This window comes from Salvelinus fontinalis, chromosome 21 (assembly GCF_029448725.1).
Source record: "Salvelinus fontinalis isolate EN_2023a chromosome 21, ASM2944872v1, whole genome shotgun sequence".
Lineage (NCBI taxonomy): Eukaryota > Metazoa > Chordata > Actinopteri > Salmoniformes > Salmonidae > Salvelinus > Salvelinus fontinalis.
Genome location: NC_074685.1, coordinates 33,861,379 through 33,879,651, shown reverse-complemented (window position 1 = coordinate 33,879,651; position 18,273 = coordinate 33,861,379). Strand labels below are relative to the sequence as shown.

Here is an 18,273-nt window from a genome sequence, read left to right as displayed (position 1 = left end):
TAAAAAACTTTGACATGTTTCTACGAACGTTACGGAATCTATTTGGAATTTTCGTCTGCCCTTCATGACCGCTCGAGCCTGTTGATTTCTGAACATAACGCACCAACCAAATGGAGGTTTTTGGATATCAAAAATAATATTTATCGCACTTGTGATTTCATGAAAAAAAATATTTGTAGTAATGTTTTTTAAATTTGGCGCTCTGCAATTGTTTACGAAAATTATCCCGTTAAAGGGATCTGTGCGCTAAGAGGTTTTAAATGGGTGACTCTCTGAGGTCACTAAAGATCCCATGGCACTTATTGTAAGAGTAGGGGTATTAACCCCAGTGTCCTGGCTAAATTCCCAATCTGGCCCTCATACCATCATGGTCACCTAATCATCCCCAGCTTACAATTGGCTCATTCATCCCCCTCCTCTCCCCTGTAACTATTCCCCAGGTTGTTGCTGTAAATGAGAATGTGTTTTCAGTCAACTTACCTGGTAAAATAATGGTAAACAAACAGCTTCCTCTGACATAACAGTCAAACCCATCACCCCTCCTCCCCAGTTTTCTGACTTCCCTGGTGAACGTTTGATGTAAGTGTACTGTAAACTCTGTGTGCTTCCGTTAGCTCTCGAATGGTTACCCTGCGCGCAGCTGTTGAAGAAGCCTCTGAGAAACACACAAAGACAAGGGTGGACAGGAGACACACAGGAGGCACTGGGTGTTGTTGACGAGGAAGACGGTTATAATGCCAGGTCATCAGCATTCCAGAATCCTCTTGGAGACGATGGTGATAGTTCCAGGTGGGTGACCCAGGTGCACCAAAACGTGGTTTCATCATGCCTGGAACACTTTGGTGCAGCTTAGTGAACAAGGTGGCAACCTAGGAGGATTTAGGTAGGTGGTCGATGTTGTATCCAGCATGTTCCCTTCTCAGATTTGGTTCCCCTTTTATTAAAATGATCCAGTTTATAATTGTATGAGGCATTAAAACTAGAATGTGATCGATGATGATAATTCATGTGCCCATTATTTTTTCCTCTGTTTTGCGTCACAATATTTCAGTTAGCCTAACCTGGTCTCTTGTTGTTGTTGCTGCAGTTGCTGACTATCTCTTGCCTGTCTTCCTGTGACAGGTGTGTTTGCACAGACAGACGTTGCTGCAGGGAGCATGACCAGTGTCAGGACACCATCCTGTCATCCGAGGCCAACCGCGGAGTCTTCAACAAAAACGCACTCTTAAATGTTGTTTTTTGCCATCATTGTAAGCCTGCCACACACTATGCCATACGTTTATTAAACATAAGAATGAGTGTGAGTTTTTGTCACAACCCGGCTCGTGTGAAGTGACAAAGAGCTCTTATAGGACAAGGGCACAAATAATAATATAATAATAAACAATAATTTTGCTCTTTATTTATCCATCTTACATATAAAACCTTGTGAGTAACTCACCACAGGTTAATGAGAAGGGTGTGCTTGAAAGGATGCACATAACTCTGCAATGTTGGGTTGTATTGGAGAGAGTCTCAGTCTTTTTCCACACACAGTCTGTGCCTGTATTTAGTGCTAGTGAGGGCCGAGAATCCACTCTCACATAGATAAGTGGTTGCAAAGGGCATCAGTGTCTTAACAGCGCGATTTGCCAAGGCAGGATACTGTGAGTGCAGCTCAATCCAGAAATCTGGCAGTGGCTTCTGATTAAATTATATTTTCACAGAACCGCTTGTTGCAATTTCGATGAGGCTCTTTTGTTCAGATATCGGTAAGTGGACTGGAGGCAGAGCATGAAAGTGATAATGAATCCAGTTGTTTGTGTCGTCCGTTTCAGGAAAGTACCTGCGTAATTGCGCACTCAACTCACTCAGGTGCTTTGCTATATCACATTTGACAATGTCCGTAAGCTTGAGTTCATTTGCACACCAAAAAATTATACAATGATGGAAAGACCTGTGTGTTGTCCTTGTTAATGCAGACAGAGAAGAGCTCCAACTTCTTAATCATAGCCTCAATTTTGTCCCACACATTGAATATGGTTGGGGAGAGTCCCTGTAATCCTAGATTCAGATCATTCAGGCGAGAAAAAACATCACCCAGATTGGCCAGTCGTGAAAAACTCATCATCATGCAAGTGGTCAGACAAGTGAAAATTATGGTCAGTAAAGAAAACTTCCAGCTTGTCTCTCAATTTAAAAAAAAACGTGCCAATACTTTGCCCCTTGATAACCAGTATGTTGTAAAAGCGTTACGTGGTCGCTGCCCATATCATTGCATAGTGCAGAAAATACACGAGTGTTCAGAGGCCTTGCTTTAACAAAGTTAACCATTTTCACTGCAGTGTCCAAAACGTCTTTCAAGCTGTCAGACATTCCCTTGGCAGCAAGAGCCTCTCGTGGATGCTGCAGTGTACCCAAGTGGCATCGGGAGCAACTGCTTGCACGTGCGTTACCACTCCACTATGTCTCCCTGTCATGGCTTTTGCACCATCAGTACAGATACCAACACATCTTGACCACCAAAGTCCATTTGATGTCACAAAGCTGTCCAGTACTTTAAAAATATCCTCTCCTGTTGTCCTGGTTTCCAGTGATTTGCAGAAGAGGATGTCTTCCTTAATTAACTACCCATAAACGTAACGGGTATATACCAGGAGCTGCGCCAGGCTTGCCACGTCTGTTGACTCATCCAGCTGTAACGCATAGAATTCACTGGCTTGTATGCAAAGCAGTAATTGTTTCAAAACATCTCCTGCCATGTCACTGATGTGTCGTGAAACAGTGTTGTTTGATGAAGTCATTGTCTGTATAGTTTATTTGGCCATTTCCTCCAGCATTGTCCCAGCCATATCCGCGGCAGCAAGAAGAATTAAATCCTCCACAATAGCATGGCGCTTGCCTGTCCTAGCCACTCGGTAGCTCACCATATAAGACGCTTCTAGCCATTTCTTATTAATATTATCTGTTGCTACTCGAAAGTCGTCTTAATTCTCGCTCAAAAAACTCCTGTGGCTTATTTTTCAAATTGGCATCTTTTGTTTCTAAATGTCTGCGCAAGAGTGAACGTTTCAATGAGTTGTGAGATAGTACTTATGCACATATAACACACTGTGGCTGAAGAAAGGCACTACTTCCAATATAAGTGAACCACAAATCAATGTAGTTCTCATCATATTTGCGCCTCTTCGATGGTCCAACGTCCATGTCTGTTGCTCGGTGCTTTCCCGGGTAAGGGGGCAGTAGCTCTTGGCTGCATCAGATTCACAACTGTCAGTGTCCATGCTAGCTGGACTAACAACAAATGTAGAATTACTGATGCTAGCATTGCATGTGCTCGTGGAAGCAGAACAACTTGTGTCGGCGACAGCTGCAGGTGTACTACTGCTAGTAGTAGCAGTACTACCAGTAGAGCTGGTATGTGTCTCTATGGACGCGGGCCTTACTTTTTTAAACCATTTATCAATTTTCAAGCAAATGGAATGAGCAGCAGCTACATTTGGCTACATACGGACCGTTAATGGAAGTTCATTATTTGACTAGGCTACCTGTATTTGACATTGTGTTGTTATTTCGCTGAACACTAGATGGTTTCATTTTATTTTTGGCAGTGAAACGAAGCTACTCAGGCGAGAGAAAAAACTCACCCAAATGTATAGACCCGTTGGAAAATTCCATTATGATTTGGAGTACCCCCGGTACCTTAGTTTGGGAATACCTGCTCTACAGGGAGCCAGGTTTTCCTGTGTCTACTCAATGGCAAGGCTGTGCTCACTGAGCCTGTACTTTGTCAAGGTTTTTTTCTAAGGTTTTGATCAGTAACCATGGTTAAATAGTTTGTCATGGTGTACTGTCGATTTAGGGCCAGAGAGCACTGCATTTTACTTTGTGCTTGTGCTTGTGTTTCCCAATAAATCATGTAGTTTTGTTTTGACTGTGTTGTAATTTGGTTTATTCTGATTGATTGGATGTTCTGGTCCTGAGGCTTCAGTGTGTTATTAGAACAGGTTTGTGAACTCAGCCACAGGACCAGCTAGATGAGGGGACTCTTTTCTTTGCTCAGCTCTTGGCATTGCAGTAATGATATGAGAGGGGGTCACTGTATTTTAGTTCCAAAACTTAATGGCACTTTTTTTGAGTTTTTATTATTAGTGGATATTGGCCTAATTCTGCCCTGCATGCATTGTTTGTAGTTTTCCTCTGGACATGTAGGACATTCTTACAGAATTCTGCATACAGGGTTTCAATTGGGTGTTTGTCCAATTGGGTTAAATCTTGTTTAGCAAGTGGACCCCGCATCTCGCTGCCATAAAGTGAAATTGGTTCAATGACACATTGAATTAGTTTGAGCCAAATTCTGTTACTGTGAATCGCATTAGGAAGCTTCTGCCTTTTCTCTTAAAATACCTCCCTTTTTTTCTCCCTTCTCTGTATTCACATATGCCTTATATAATATATATATAATTATACTTATATAATGATACAGTTCAGGCTATTATTGTGTTAACATTTGTGTTGTTGTGTATAGGTTTCACATGTGTTTGCTGGGGGCTGAGGACAGTATTGAAAGCACTTGCACATCTAGCGCTGAATCTACTGATAGCTAGAAACAATGTACTTTCTATGCCTGTCTTATGTGATATGTGATATGTGATGTGTGGTTTTGATAGCTATCTTAAGATGAATGCACTCTGTAAGTGGCTCTGGATAAGAGCGTCTGCTAAATGACTCAGATTATAATGTATATTAGGCGTAGTGGGATAAGCCTTCTTTAAACTGCTGAAGTTGCTCTGCTTTGGCTTCTCCCACCGACCACAGTGCTCTCAGAGGAACTGGTTTGGCTTCTCCCACCGACCACAGTGATCTCAGAGGAACTGGTTTGACTTCTCCCACCGACCACAGTGCTCTCAGAGGAACTGGTTTTACTTCTCCCACCGACCACAGTGCTCTCAGAGGAACTGGTTTTACTTCTCCCACCGACCACAGTGCTCTCAGAGGAACTGGTTTGGCTTCTCCCACCGACCACAGTGCTCTCAGAGGAACTGGTTTGACTTCTCCCACCGACCCAAGTGCTCTCAGAGGAACTGGTTTGACTTCTCCCACCGACCACAGTGCTCTCAGAGGAACTGGTTTGTCTTCTCCCACCGACCACAGTGCTCTCAGAGGAACTGGTTTGTCTTCTCCCACCGACCACAGTGCTCTCAGAGGAACTGGTTTGGCTTCTCCCACCGACCACAGTGCTCTCAGAGGAACTGGTTTTACTTCTCCCACCGACCACAGTGCTCTCAGAGGAACTGGTTTGTCTTCTCCCACCGACCACAGTGCTCTCAGAGGAACTGGTTTGGCTTCTCCCACCGACCACAGTGCTCTCAGAGGAACTGGTTTGGCTTCTCCCACCGACCACAGTGCTCTCAGAGGAACTGGTTTGACTTCTCCCACCGACCACAGTGCTCTCAGAGGAACTGGTTTGGCATGTGAGTGACGACGACTACCTCGCTTACGTCTCTTCATGAAGCGCTTCATGCAACATACAATGTCAACTGGAATAGAGTCTGATCCTAACCCATTCCTCTCCGTCGCAGGTGTCAACAGGATGAGCTGTCTCCGTATGCTGCGGTCCATCCTTCCACCCTCTCCACCCACCCGGACCCTGACCTAGAGGAGGACGGCATGGTTGACAACGCCACCCCCATCTCCTACTCCTCCTCCACCTTCACCTCTCCTTACTTTTCCACCCCCGACACTCCCTCCAATGCTGCTCCAGTAGACCTCACCACAAGAGGGCAGAGTGGAACATCAGGACCAGTAACTTCAGCAGCGGTCCCTTACAAGAATACTTGTCAGATTTTGTCACGTTGAAACACATTGTGTGTACAGGGTCAGACAGGGAAGGACAGCCCTACTAGTTGTGTTAGCAGTTGTTGCTTAATGTTTGATCAAATTGTTTGATAAAACATATGGCAGTAGAAGTACTGTAGATCAGTTGGGCAGCAGTGGGAGTGTGTTTAAGTGTCTGTCTGGAGCTCACCCCAATATGTTCTCCTGTCCTCTCTAGACTGTCTGAGAGTCTATGGAACAATATGTTCTCCTGTCCTCTCTAGACTGTCTGAGGGTCTATAGAACAATATGTTCTCCTCTCCTCTCTAGACTGTCTGAGGGTCTATGGAACAATATGTTCTCCTGTCCTGTCCTCTCTAGACTGTCTGAGGGTCTATGGAACAATATGTTATCCTCTCCTGTCCCCTCTAGACTGTCTGAGGGTCTATGGAACAATATGTTCTCCTGTCCTGTCCTCTCTAGACTGTCTGAGAGTCTATGGAACAATATGTTCTCCTCTCCTCTCTAGACTGTCTGAGGGTCTATGGAACAATATGTTCTCCTGTCCTGTCCCCTCTAGACTGTCTGAGGGTCTATGGAACAATATGTTCTCCTCTCCTGTCCTCTCTAGACTATCTGAGGGTCTATGGAACAATATGTTCTCCTGTCCTCTCTAGACTATCTGAGGGTCTATGGAACAATATGCTCTCCTGTCCTCTCTAGACTATCTGAGGGTCTATGGAACAATATGTTCTCCTGTCCTCTCTAGACTATCTGAGGGTCTATGGAACAATATGCTCTCCTGTCCTCTCTAGACTGTCTGAGGGTCTATGGAACAATATGTTCTCCTGTCCTCTCTAGACTGTCTGAGGGTCTATGGAACAATATGTTCTCCTGTCCTCTATAGACTGTCTGAGGGTCTATGGAACAATATGTTCTCCTCTCCTGTCCTCTCTAGACTGTCTGAGAGTCTATGGAACAATATGTTCTCCTCTCCTGTCCTCTCTAGACTGTCTGAGGGTCTATGGAACAATATGTTCTCCTCTCCTGTCCTCTCTAGACTGTCTGAGACTCTATGGAACAATATGTTCTCCTCTCCTGTCTAGACTGTCTGAGACTCTATGGAACAATATGTTCTCCTGTCCTCTCTAGACTGTCTGAGGGTCTATGGAACAATATGTTCTCCTGTCCTCTCTAGACTGTCTGAGGGTCTATGGAACAATATGTTCTCCTGTCCTCTCTAGACTGTCTGAGGGTCTATGGAACAATATGTTCTCCTGTCCTGTCCCCTCTAGACTGTCTGAGGGTCTATGGAACAATATGTTCTCCTCTCCTGTCCTCTCTAGACTATCTGAGGGTCTATGGAACAATATGTTCTCCTGTCCTCTCTAGACTATCTGAGGGTCTATGGAACAATATGCTCTCCTGTCCTCTCTAGACTATCTGAGGGTCTATGGAACAATATGTTCTCCTGTCCTCTCTAGACTATCTGAGGGTCTATGGAACAATATGCTCTCCTGTCCTCTCTAGACTGTCTGAGGGTCTATGGAACAATATGTTCTCCTGTCCTCTCTAGACTGTCTGAGGGTCTATGGAACAATATGTTCTTCTGTCCTCTGTAGACTGTCTGAGAGTCTATGGAACAATATGTTGTCCTGTCCTCTCTAGACTGTCTGAGGGTCCATGGAATAATATGTTCTCCTCTCCTGTCCTCTCTAGACTGTCTGAGGGTCTATGGAACAATATGTTCTCCTGTCCTGTCCTCTCTAGACTGTCTGAGGGTCTATGGAACAATAGGTTCTCCTGTCCTCTCTAGAATGTCTGAGGGTCCATGGAACAATATGTTCTCCTGTCCTCTCTAGACTATCTGAGGGTCTATGGAACAATAGGTTCTCCTGTCCTCTCTAGAATGTCTGAGGGTCCATGGAACAATATGTTCTCCTGTCCTCTCTAGACTGTCTGAGGGTCTGGTTCAACAGAAGGAGTTGTCTGGGGTTCACTCTGTCTTGCCTTATGTACGTCTCTCTGTCGTGTTTCACAGTACAGCCACAGGACTGCACACAGGGGACAAGGTGCACTGCACAGACACTGCACAGATGCTGTCTCTCTCTCTCTCTCTCTCTCACACACACACACGCACGCACACACGTGAGTTTGTAACAGTCTCCTTGCCTACAGCTGCTCAGCTGCTCTGGTAAAACCCTCTCTCACTCTGCTTGAGCAGCAGAAGAAGACTGGTGGAGACATTGAGGAGTGGCGTCAATCTTTAGGACCCTGGACAAAATGTCAGGAGGCCCAACTGACGGGCTCGACGCAAAGGACTACACAAGCTCTGCTTCAGGATGACAAAACCCAACGTGCACTAGACAAGGAAGCACAAACAATGTGCTTTAGTAGGCGATGCGATGCGCCAATGTGATGTAGTGTTGCCTGATCTATTTAGTCACACCATTTATTTGATTTGATTAGTTTAGTTTATTAGTCATATGCACAGGGTACAGTGAAATTCTTACGCCCCCGAGCTTCAACAGTGCAGGTCAAAAAGAGATGTAAAAATACATATATTTCCTCACCCAGGGATATGAATACTAACATAGTAGTTGTACAGTAAATAGTGACAGTAGTATCAGGGGCGGTTGTGAAGGGAAGACCATGTTTCAAGTCCGGTGGGTAAATATCAAGGCTTTAGTGTACAAAACGGTTTCTTTTTAACCACTGTCTGTGCTCAGCATTCATGCCTGTAACTTAACCACTGTAAGTTGTACATTGTATAAGATACATACTTGTATAAGAAAACACATCGTTGTCAAAGACAAACAGTGTTTGGATGTCATGTTTTTATTCATTATGTTATTGACATTTTACCAAACAATTTCTAAATGTACTACAAAATAAGCCATAACCAGAATAAGTTACTGAAATGCATGTTGGCTGTATTGTCTTTTCTAGATTTCTTCTTCATTTGTTTATCACCCTTTGATTCAAGGCCATTGTGCAATCTACTTTTAAGTAAACCGCACCTTATGCATGTTCATTTACTAAGAGGGTTTCAGAAAGTAATCATCTATTACCAAAATGCTGTAGAAACAATAGCTACAGCTCCACAGTGGAATGAATAGCTGCTAGGTAACTCAACCCCTCTCTGATGTCACCACGGGTAACTGAGACCTGGAGACCGACTGGAGCTGCATCCGTGGAGCTCGAGCTTACCGAGACACGCCTCCACCGGCCACAAATTCCGTTACTCGGGGAAAAACGGATTTGACAACATGGCGCACTTTCTGGGAAATAACTATTGTTAGTTCGCGGCCGGTAGAGTGGGAATATCGCATGATTGTTCACTTTTTTGAGGTCCATGAAAACAGAATGGTTGGAGTTCCTTCCTACTACATTGTTGTGTGAGATCGCACAGTTTCTCTGTCCTGTTTGGGAAGCGGACTGCATGGGATGAAAGTTTTAAGTTGCTGCCGCTGGGTATAAAACTAGGACAGGATGGAGAAACATCGACCGAAGAAAGAAAGGGTAAATATAACCCAATGACACAAAAAAAATACCGTTTATTTTACAAAGCAGAGCCTATGGGCTATATATCTAGCTGCAATATAGGCTGGCTAACCTATCAACATCAGCCAAAGCGCTTTGATGATGCGTTTGATGTTGTGTCCAAGTGGCGCAGCTATTCAGCCCATACCGCGCTAGTATGTAGCACATTGCATTTCAGTAGCAATTTAGTGGAAGATAAAAGAGGCCATGTTACAGTATTACTTTAATAATAAGACAAGATACAAATGGAACATTCTTTTTTACAGGTGGTATGTTACTTGGGTGACAAAGAGCACGTGGTGGTTGAATCTTTAGTGTGTCTCTCTCTCTCGCTCTCTTTGTCAGAGGAGGTCCCTGGTTTCATTCTCTCAGGAATGTGTTTCTCCCTGCTGACCTGGGCTGAGCTGGGAGGGGGAGGAAGGGACAGGGAAGTGTGTGTGTGTGTGTGCGTATGTGTGTATGCATGTGAGTGTGTGTGCTTGTGAAGAGGGTGTTCTTGTACTACTGTTCCAACAAAACCGTTTTGACTAATGCATACAAGCCTATTGGCTGTATACACAGGTTGAAAAGCTTCTCTCTCTCTCGCTCACTCTCTCACTCGCTCACTCTCTCTCTGTCTCTTTCTCTCTCTCTCTCTCTGTGTATTCTCAGTGGAAACTTCCTACTGTGTGAGTTAGTGCTCCAATCAGCTGTTTGGACAGAGAAAGCCACTGGGACTGTGTGTGTGTGTGTGTGTGTGTGTGTGTGTGTGTGTGTGTGTGTGTGTGTGTGTGTGTGTGTGTGTGTGTGTGTGTGTGTGTGTGTGTGTGTGTGTGTGTGTGTGTGTGTGTGTGTGTGAGAGAGCGATAATGACAGCCTTGGTGTAAGTCATTCTGAAAGGACAAATCTGGCAACAGCAGATCAGGGAGGGAAGCAGCTTTTCTAAGTTGGGGCGACAGAGGGCTAACCTCGACGTACACGCACACAGTCTTGTACAGCTAACCTTGTGGGGACACACAATTCAGTACCATTCAAAATCCTTACCCTAACCTTAACCTTAAACACACACACACACACACACACACACACACACACACACACACACACACACACACACACACACACATACACACACAATATCAAATGTTGATATAATCATTGCTTTAATGTTTTGGTGGAACAGATTAGAATCTCAGATGTTTATCAAAATGGTTCTCTGTAAAATGACTTTAACGTTGATAAAAGTGTATCTGATTGAATGAAAAGATAACTGACCCCTCTTCCCCACGTTTCTCCTCTTCCTCCTCCCTCCTCTCCATCTCAGTTCTCTCTCTTCGGCCCTCGCTCTTCTACCCGAGCCACCAACCCTCCCTCTTCCTCCTCTTCATCCTGTACCTCTGCTCACCCCATCCCTCCCCCTCTCTGCCAGACAGACCCTCATCCTTGCATCCCTCCCGGGCCTCCTATCCTTTCTAAGGCAGAGTTTCTGGAGGCAGTACGTCGCAGTAACCAGGCATGCCAACGGGGGCAGTACAGCCTGGCAGTGCAGCTGTATGGGGAGGCCCTGTCTGCTGACCCTCAGAACTGCATCCTGTACAGTAACCGTTCTGCGGCCCTTCTCCACCTGGGACAGTACCAGACCGCCCTGGACGATGCCCTCAAAGCCCGCCTGCTTAACCCTAAATGGCCCAAGGTAGGACTGGCTTTATTCAAGTCTATACTAGAACATACAGACGCTGAGAGAGAGAGAGAGAGAGAGAGAGAGAGAGAGAGAGAGAGAGAGAGAGAGAGAGAGAGAGAGAGAGAGAGAGAGAGAGAGAGAGAGAGAGAGAGAGAGAGAGAGAGAGAGAGAGAGTGTGTGAGAGAGTCAGGGGTCTCTGTAAGGAGTCAGAACCTAGAAAAGCTTTTCCAGGCTGGCTCTGTTATTTCTCTCTCTCTCTGGGTCTGGGCCAGCTCCACTCCACTTCCCCTCTCTATACTGAAGAGAATAGACGGAAGCTGCTTCTGGGTGTGTGTGTCGTAGCAGTAGTCCTGCTGCTGTATTCTCTGTGGGTCAGTGTGAAGGTCAGGTGTAATGAACTACCACTCTGAGAACGTTGCTTACCTCAGCCTGGCCTCCCTCTCTTTTCCTTTCCTTCTGCTCTCTTTTATTTTCTTCCCTCTTTCTGTCAGCCTCCCTCCAGTCGCCAATCCGCTGCACCCCTGTCGACTTCTGTGTTGGCACAGCAGGCTACACACACACACACACACACACACACACACACACACACACACACACACACACACACACACACACACACACACACACACACACACACACACACACACACACACACACACACACACACACACACACACACACACACACACACACACACACACACACACACACACACACACACACACGCACGCACACACGCACGCACACACGGCAGAGTTGGGCATGGGAGCTGAGAGGCAACAGGGAAAACAGAAGCAGGGGCACAAAAGCACAGTGAATAGAGGTGTGTGTGTTTGTGTGTGTCGTGTGTGTGTGTATGTGTGTCGTGTGTGTGTGTGTGTGTGTGTCGTGTGTGTGTGTGTGTAAGGCGCACAGACGTTGTTTTTCTTGTTTTTTCTCTTCTTTCTCTCCTTTTGTCGGTGTGTTTCGTGCTCCGCTTTAACTGGTCTTTGTGTCTTTGTCATTTAGATGGAGCCGTGTCGCAGGAGTGAAAAGCCTTGGAGTGTTTTTCTCCCATACAACCTTCCTGTTTTCTGTCTGGAGCTCTTTGCTGTTTGGGAGTTGCCCTCTCCTCTTTCAGCCTTCACTGTGTTTCTGTATAGTTGTTGCTAGGCAGATTGGCATATTGAAAGAGGCTTTTTCACGTACAGGTGCATTGAGCACCCAGGGTTCACAGTGGTGAGAAACTAAGTAGCACAACTCAAACCTTATATGGCTCTTAATTTCAATGGACAGATGGATGAAGCTTAGAAAGACCATGCAGTTTGAAAAAAAAGCTCTTTCTGATGGATTGTTGACTGACTTTTCTGTCTATACTGGTCCTTTCTCTTAGACCCTGGCTCTGTTGTTCTGGAAATCTCTCTCTCTCTCTCTCTCTCTGAGTTGTTAAGCTCTCCAAACTATACCATGTTCAGCTCTTTAAGTCAGTCATGGTCCCTATGAAAGGCTTTGAAGTGGTCAGTCTGTCACTACAGATTTACATATGAAGGCCCATATGTACCCTGAAAGGTCTGCCTCGTGAGACGAAAAACTCTGGGAGTGTGTTTGGTTGGACATGTTCCCGTGTAGCTTTCACCTTTTTGAAGCAGCTTTCAGACCCACAAACATCAGAACACCACAACTATTTAGGTTGGGCAGTGATGTTGCATCATAAACACCAGAGGGCAGTATTACGTCGCGAACAGAAATCCCTTTTTCGCATGACACACAATCACACATCAAATATAATCCTGTATATAAAACCCACAAAATACACCATCTAAAGCCCAATCCCCTGTTTCAGGTCAAGGGTACACAATACAGGCTTTAAATAAAACAGTTATGGGCATTGAATTGGTGTAGGCCTAAATGCATATGATTGGTTGTTAGTTGTGTGCGTGCTGGGGTTAAAAAAAATGAATACACTCCTAAACATTTAGTTCCACATGCAGCAGAGCGCTTAATGAAAAATAGCATCCTCTCCTTCTCCTCTCCTATTAAAAGACTAACACCAGATGATGACAGTTTGCAGCCTCTCATCCGTGAGAGTGTGATAACGTGATGAAAAGCGCACATCATCAGCATCTATTTCCTGCTGTCATATGAGCACTAATGCACGCACACACTCACACACACGCACCCCTCTAATGAGCCTCAGTGCGGGCTAGCACTATAGTGGGCTTAATTGGTTGTTATCAATTGGGAGATGTTCATACACACACACACACACACACACACACACACACACACACACACACACACACACACACACACACACACACACACACACACACACACACACACACACACACACACACACACACATCTGCTCACACACAGCCAGAGCCTACCAACTCTGCTTTCTCAGCGAAGCACCCCAATCCCTCCTCTCTGCCCACCTTTCTCTCCCACTCACACAGTTGGGTTCCTTTGTAGAGTGGCAGTGTGGAGGAAGGAGACATTTGGAGAGAGGGATGGATTGGTCATTAGGAGGGAGGTATGGGAAAAATGAGACGTGAAGAGAGAGGTGGATAAATGGGTGAATAGATGTGAAAGAGAGAGTAAAAGCGGAAGAGGACGGGAGGTGGAATACAAGTTGTTATTACACAGTGGTTATGTTGTGTTGGATAATTATAAAGTTAGTGTGTCAGTGGCCTTCATACAGAGTGTGAGAGGGTTACACTTCTGAATGTATTGTCAGCTGGAAAGGGTTTGGGCTTTAGTTTTAATCCTGACCATAAGCCCAGTTGTACACCAGGCTCTCCACAGCAGCTTTTCCCAGCGTTCCCATTTCAGCAGCCCAGAGGAATGCAGCCAGTGTCCCATATTCTCTGTTTTGGAATTCTGTTCTCTGTGGTGGATTTGGGAATTCCCCGGTGCCTTTTCCGGGAAGCTTCTGGAATAAGAATATGTGTTCTTCTAGAGGAGATTTGTGCTGGTGCTGCCATAATAGAGAGTGGGGAAGAGAGGGGAAGAAAGGGGAAGAGAGGGAGAGAGAGAGAGATCAGTATGTAGCCACTAATAACTGGGTGTGTGAGTCTATTTCCAGGCGAGGATTAATGAACAATCACATATGATGGGTAATTAAAGGGAAGGAGTATGAGGGGCCCTGTGCTGTGTGTGTGTGTGTGTGCTCCTGTGTGTTTTTGGTTTTACTATCCTTGTGGGGACCAGAACCCATTCTGTGAGCTTGTGTGGCCTACCACTTTGCGGCTGAGCCGTTGTTGCTCCTAGATGTTTCTACTTCACAATACACAAATTTGAAGGGGTGTCCACATACTTTTGTATATATAGGGTCGTGGTCTAGCTTTAGGGTATATATACACTGCTCAAAAAAATAAAGGGAACACTTAAACAACACAATGTAACTCCAAGTCAATCACACTTCTGTAAAATCAAACTGTCCACTTAGGAAGCAACACTGATTGACAATAAATGTCACATGCTGTTGTGCAAATGGAATAGACAAAAGGTGGAAATTATAGGCAATTAGCAAGACACCCCCAAAAAAGGAGTGATTCTGCAGGTGGGGACCACAGACCACTTCTCAGTTCCTATGCTTCCTGGCTGATGTTTTGGTCACTTTTGAATGCTGGCGGTGCTCTCACTCTAGTGGTAGCATGAGACGGAGTCTACAACCCACACAAGTGGCTCAGGTAGTGCAGTTCATCCAGGATGGCGCATCAATGCGAGCTGTGGCAAAAAGGTTTGCTGTGTCTGTCAGCGTAGTGTCCAGAGCATGGAGGCGCTACCAGGAGACAGGCCAGTACATCAGGAGACGTGGAGGAGGCCGTAGGAGGGCAACAACCCAGCAGCAGGACCGCTACCTCCGCCTTTGTGCAAGGAGGTGCACTGCCAGAGCCCTGCAAAATGACCTCCAGCAGGCCACAAATGTGCATGTGTCTGCTCAAACGGTCAGAAACAGACTCCATGAGGGTGGTATGAGGGCCCGACGTCCACAGGTGGGGGTTGTGCTTACAGCCCAACACCGTGCAGGACGTTTGGCATTTGCCAGAGAACACCGGGGGGCACTTCTATTTGGAATTTGGGGGTGTCTTGCTAATTGCCTATAATTTCCACCTTTTGTCTATTCCATTTGCACAACAGCATGTGACATTTATTGTCAATCAGTGTTGCTTCCTAAGTGGACAGTTTGATTTCACAGAAGTGTGATTGACTTGGAGTTACATTGTGTTGTTTAAGTGTTCCCTTTATTTTTTTGAGCAGTGAATATCAACTTCATTAGGTCTATAATCAATAGCCAAGCCTCACAATTTCACAAATTCTGCTGTTTTTAAAGACTTTACACTTCTTTTGTTATACCAGCCTCTGATATTATTTATGATTTATTTAGGGTTGTTTACACTTTTCCAAATTGTCAGAATTTTTTTATTTCTAATAATAATAATAACCTCATTTTTCCTTGATCTCCTTCATATTGTTAATATGATCATTGTTATAATAATAAGAAATGTCATTATCATTAGTAGGCTTAGTATAGCAGCCTTATATAACCACCATTGAGCTGTAGGCCTAAGAGCACCTCCTGTTTAGTCTTAATACTGTAACTTACTTAAGCCTACAGTATATTTCAATAGTTATATAGGCTACTGCATCAATCGATCATTCATTTGTTCATGTCATCACGCAGCATAGCAGGCAGTCATGATTTGAAATGCAATCAAGCATTTTAGTTTTAAAATAAAATAACAACGCAGCCACTGAATAAATAACAAACCGTTCCATTTCTAAAATTGCATATTCACGTTTTTGCTGTAATGAAGGCTTAGCAAAAAAACTTTACAACAGAATCTCTGGCAAGCGTATCATTTATTTAGTGTTGTTTACATTGTTCCAAACGGTCAGAAAAATGATATTGAAATCTAACAGCACCTGTTTGGCACACACAATAGGCACGCAGGGCTTGCTCCTTACCTTATTTTTCTTGATCTCCGTTATTTTCCACAACGAGTCAAATTTATTCCCCACGCTGACTTCCCCTTTAACTCCTGATCAATTAGTAAACATTCCCCACGTCTGACTTCCCCTTTAACTCCTGAGCAATTAGTAAACATTCCCTCGTTTTGAGGTTATCCATTTTACTGTCATGTGTTACGGTGTTCTGGGTTTGCTATGACCAATTTATTGATGTGATTATGATATACACCAGGCCCTATTGCTCGCGTGCATTTGATGCGTACACGTGTCACGTAAAGAGGGCAAGGGTTGAGGGAACAGGGAATGTTTTTCCTAAACAAATGAGGGATTTCGGTAACATAAGTTTTCAGTCAGAAATGGCTGTAATTATGTTGCAGCTTCAGCGACACGGACAGAGGGCTGTTGATGTTCCGTGGTGGTCGCTGCAGCAGGGAGGAGAGAGAGAGAGAGAACGGTTGTGCTAGTCACACAGTCACTCTGTTTTTTTTAACAAAGCAAGTCTGAGCCCCGGCCCGGCACAATCAAATCAATTGCGGTTGGACTCCCTCTAGTCGTTTGTTTGTCTTAATTATTTCATCAAACAGTTCCCTTAAAGCATCAGACATGCTCAGTGCATATAGTTGATTTGGGTAAAACACAAACGTAGGATGTGTCTATAAATGGAAAAATACAAGTTTAAAAAGAACGGACGACTCTTTGTCGACTAATATATTTTTTTAGTCGAGGACAGTCCTAGGATCAATCTAAAGTCAAGGACACCATTCTATCGCCTACACTGGTGATATAGATCACCACTGTCCCCTCAGGGGCTAACACACACCGACACGCACACACTCTTCAGCCCATTCGTGTCAGATCAGAGGAATCAGCTGTTGGTAGCTAATAATTATTGGAAATATGCAGGTCTCTACACAACACCACACACACGGCTGTGGAGACATTTTCAACGTTTGTACTTGGCGATATTTAGAATGTGCAGTTTAGCCACACTAAAGTCTGAAATAGACAGCAGGAAGAGAGAGAGAGCAGGGAGAGAGCGGAAGTGGGAGAGAGTTGTGGGGGGGGGGGGGGGGGCAGGTTGTGGGTTGAGGTCCTGATGTTTTGGCTTGGAGATAGGCATGGGTGATTAAGAGAGGATAGAGAGAGAGAGATAAATGGTGTGAGGGAGAAAGAAAGAGGGGGGGGGGGGGGTGTCGAGAGAGACACCTTCGCTAGTAACATAAGGATCATATCTGGCCAAAGAACACAAAATAAATCATGTATTAGAAAATAGTACTTCTATTTGGAATTTGGAGTAACCACTACTCTAGGAAAGGGATCATTTAATGTGTCCATGCTTTTTGCCATGGTTATATGAAATAGTTAATATCTTGCTACTGCACATGCTTGTACCCACACACACACACACCTCCAGTATATTACTGTCTGACAGTCGTATGGGGGGTATAAGTCGCCCATCTTTATGTTTCCTTGGGGAACATCTGAAGGTCATGTTTGGCTAGCTAACACAACACATGCTTACATGTACATACACACACACACACACACACACATGCAAGCATTTTGCTTTACCCGCTATAACATCTGCTAAATATGTGTATGTGACATATACAATTTGATTTGACACACACACACACACACTCCCTTTCTCTAATATCACAGTAGCAACAGAAAGTGTCAGAGAAAATCCAAGACTGTAGTAGTAGTCATGCATATTGGTGGAATGTGTCTGCACTACTTTTTGTCTTCCTGTTTAACAGCTACCAGTTAGGGAAATATTTAATTGGTTTAACGGATCACATCAGATACATCAGTCTTCTCCAACATCGTCTGGGGGAAAAAAAAAAAAAGGTTTATCTTAAGTCTTTCAAGTTTCTCTTGAATCTCTTAATAATTAATTGATCGAAAAGTAGTATCTGAATTTGAGATAAAGTGCGGCATTGACCATATCTGATCGGGGAAAATGCAGAACGTTCAATCCAATAATGCTTTAATTTCTGTCTAATTCCGCTCTCTTTCTCTCTCCCCCCCTCTTTCTGTCCTCCCCTCTTTCTTTCTCGCTCTCACCCACCATACAGCCAGTTGGTGGCACATATGGAGATGGCACTGAGAGTTGCCAGGCTAGAATCCAGGCTAGACTGGGGTTTCTGCCAAACAGATGAGCCCCTGTAATTGTGTTTACTGTTTGGGAGTATTTGGAGTGTTTGGGGAAGAGGTACCGTCGAATGTGTTTTGTTTGCTTTGGGTTATTACGAGTTTGTCTGTCTATCTGTCTGTCTGCTGAGATCTGTTTACTAGCTGTTAAACACACACACACA

General features: G+C 44.6%; 1 protein-coding gene across 2 annotated transcripts in view; it reads left to right on the top strand.

The window, feature by feature from the left end:
* Window positions 1-8,954: 8,954 nt before the first annotated feature.
* The window catches only part of LOC129818732 (tetratricopeptide repeat protein 28-like), a 114,754-nt gene continuing 105,435 nt past the window's right edge, over window positions 8,955-18,273 (top strand). Inside the window, exons 1-2 of one of the 2 annotated variants that reach the window (XM_055874905.1) lie at window positions 8,955-9,318; window positions 10,643-11,011. In XM_055874905.1, the coding sequence (XP_055730880.1) occupies window positions 9,289-9,318; window positions 10,643-11,011 (399 nt within the window). In that variant the 5' untranslated portion in view covers window positions 8,955-9,288. The remainder of the gene's footprint in view (window positions 9,319-10,642; window positions 11,012-18,273) is intronic. The other variant, XM_055874907.1, reaches the window with a different exon arrangement.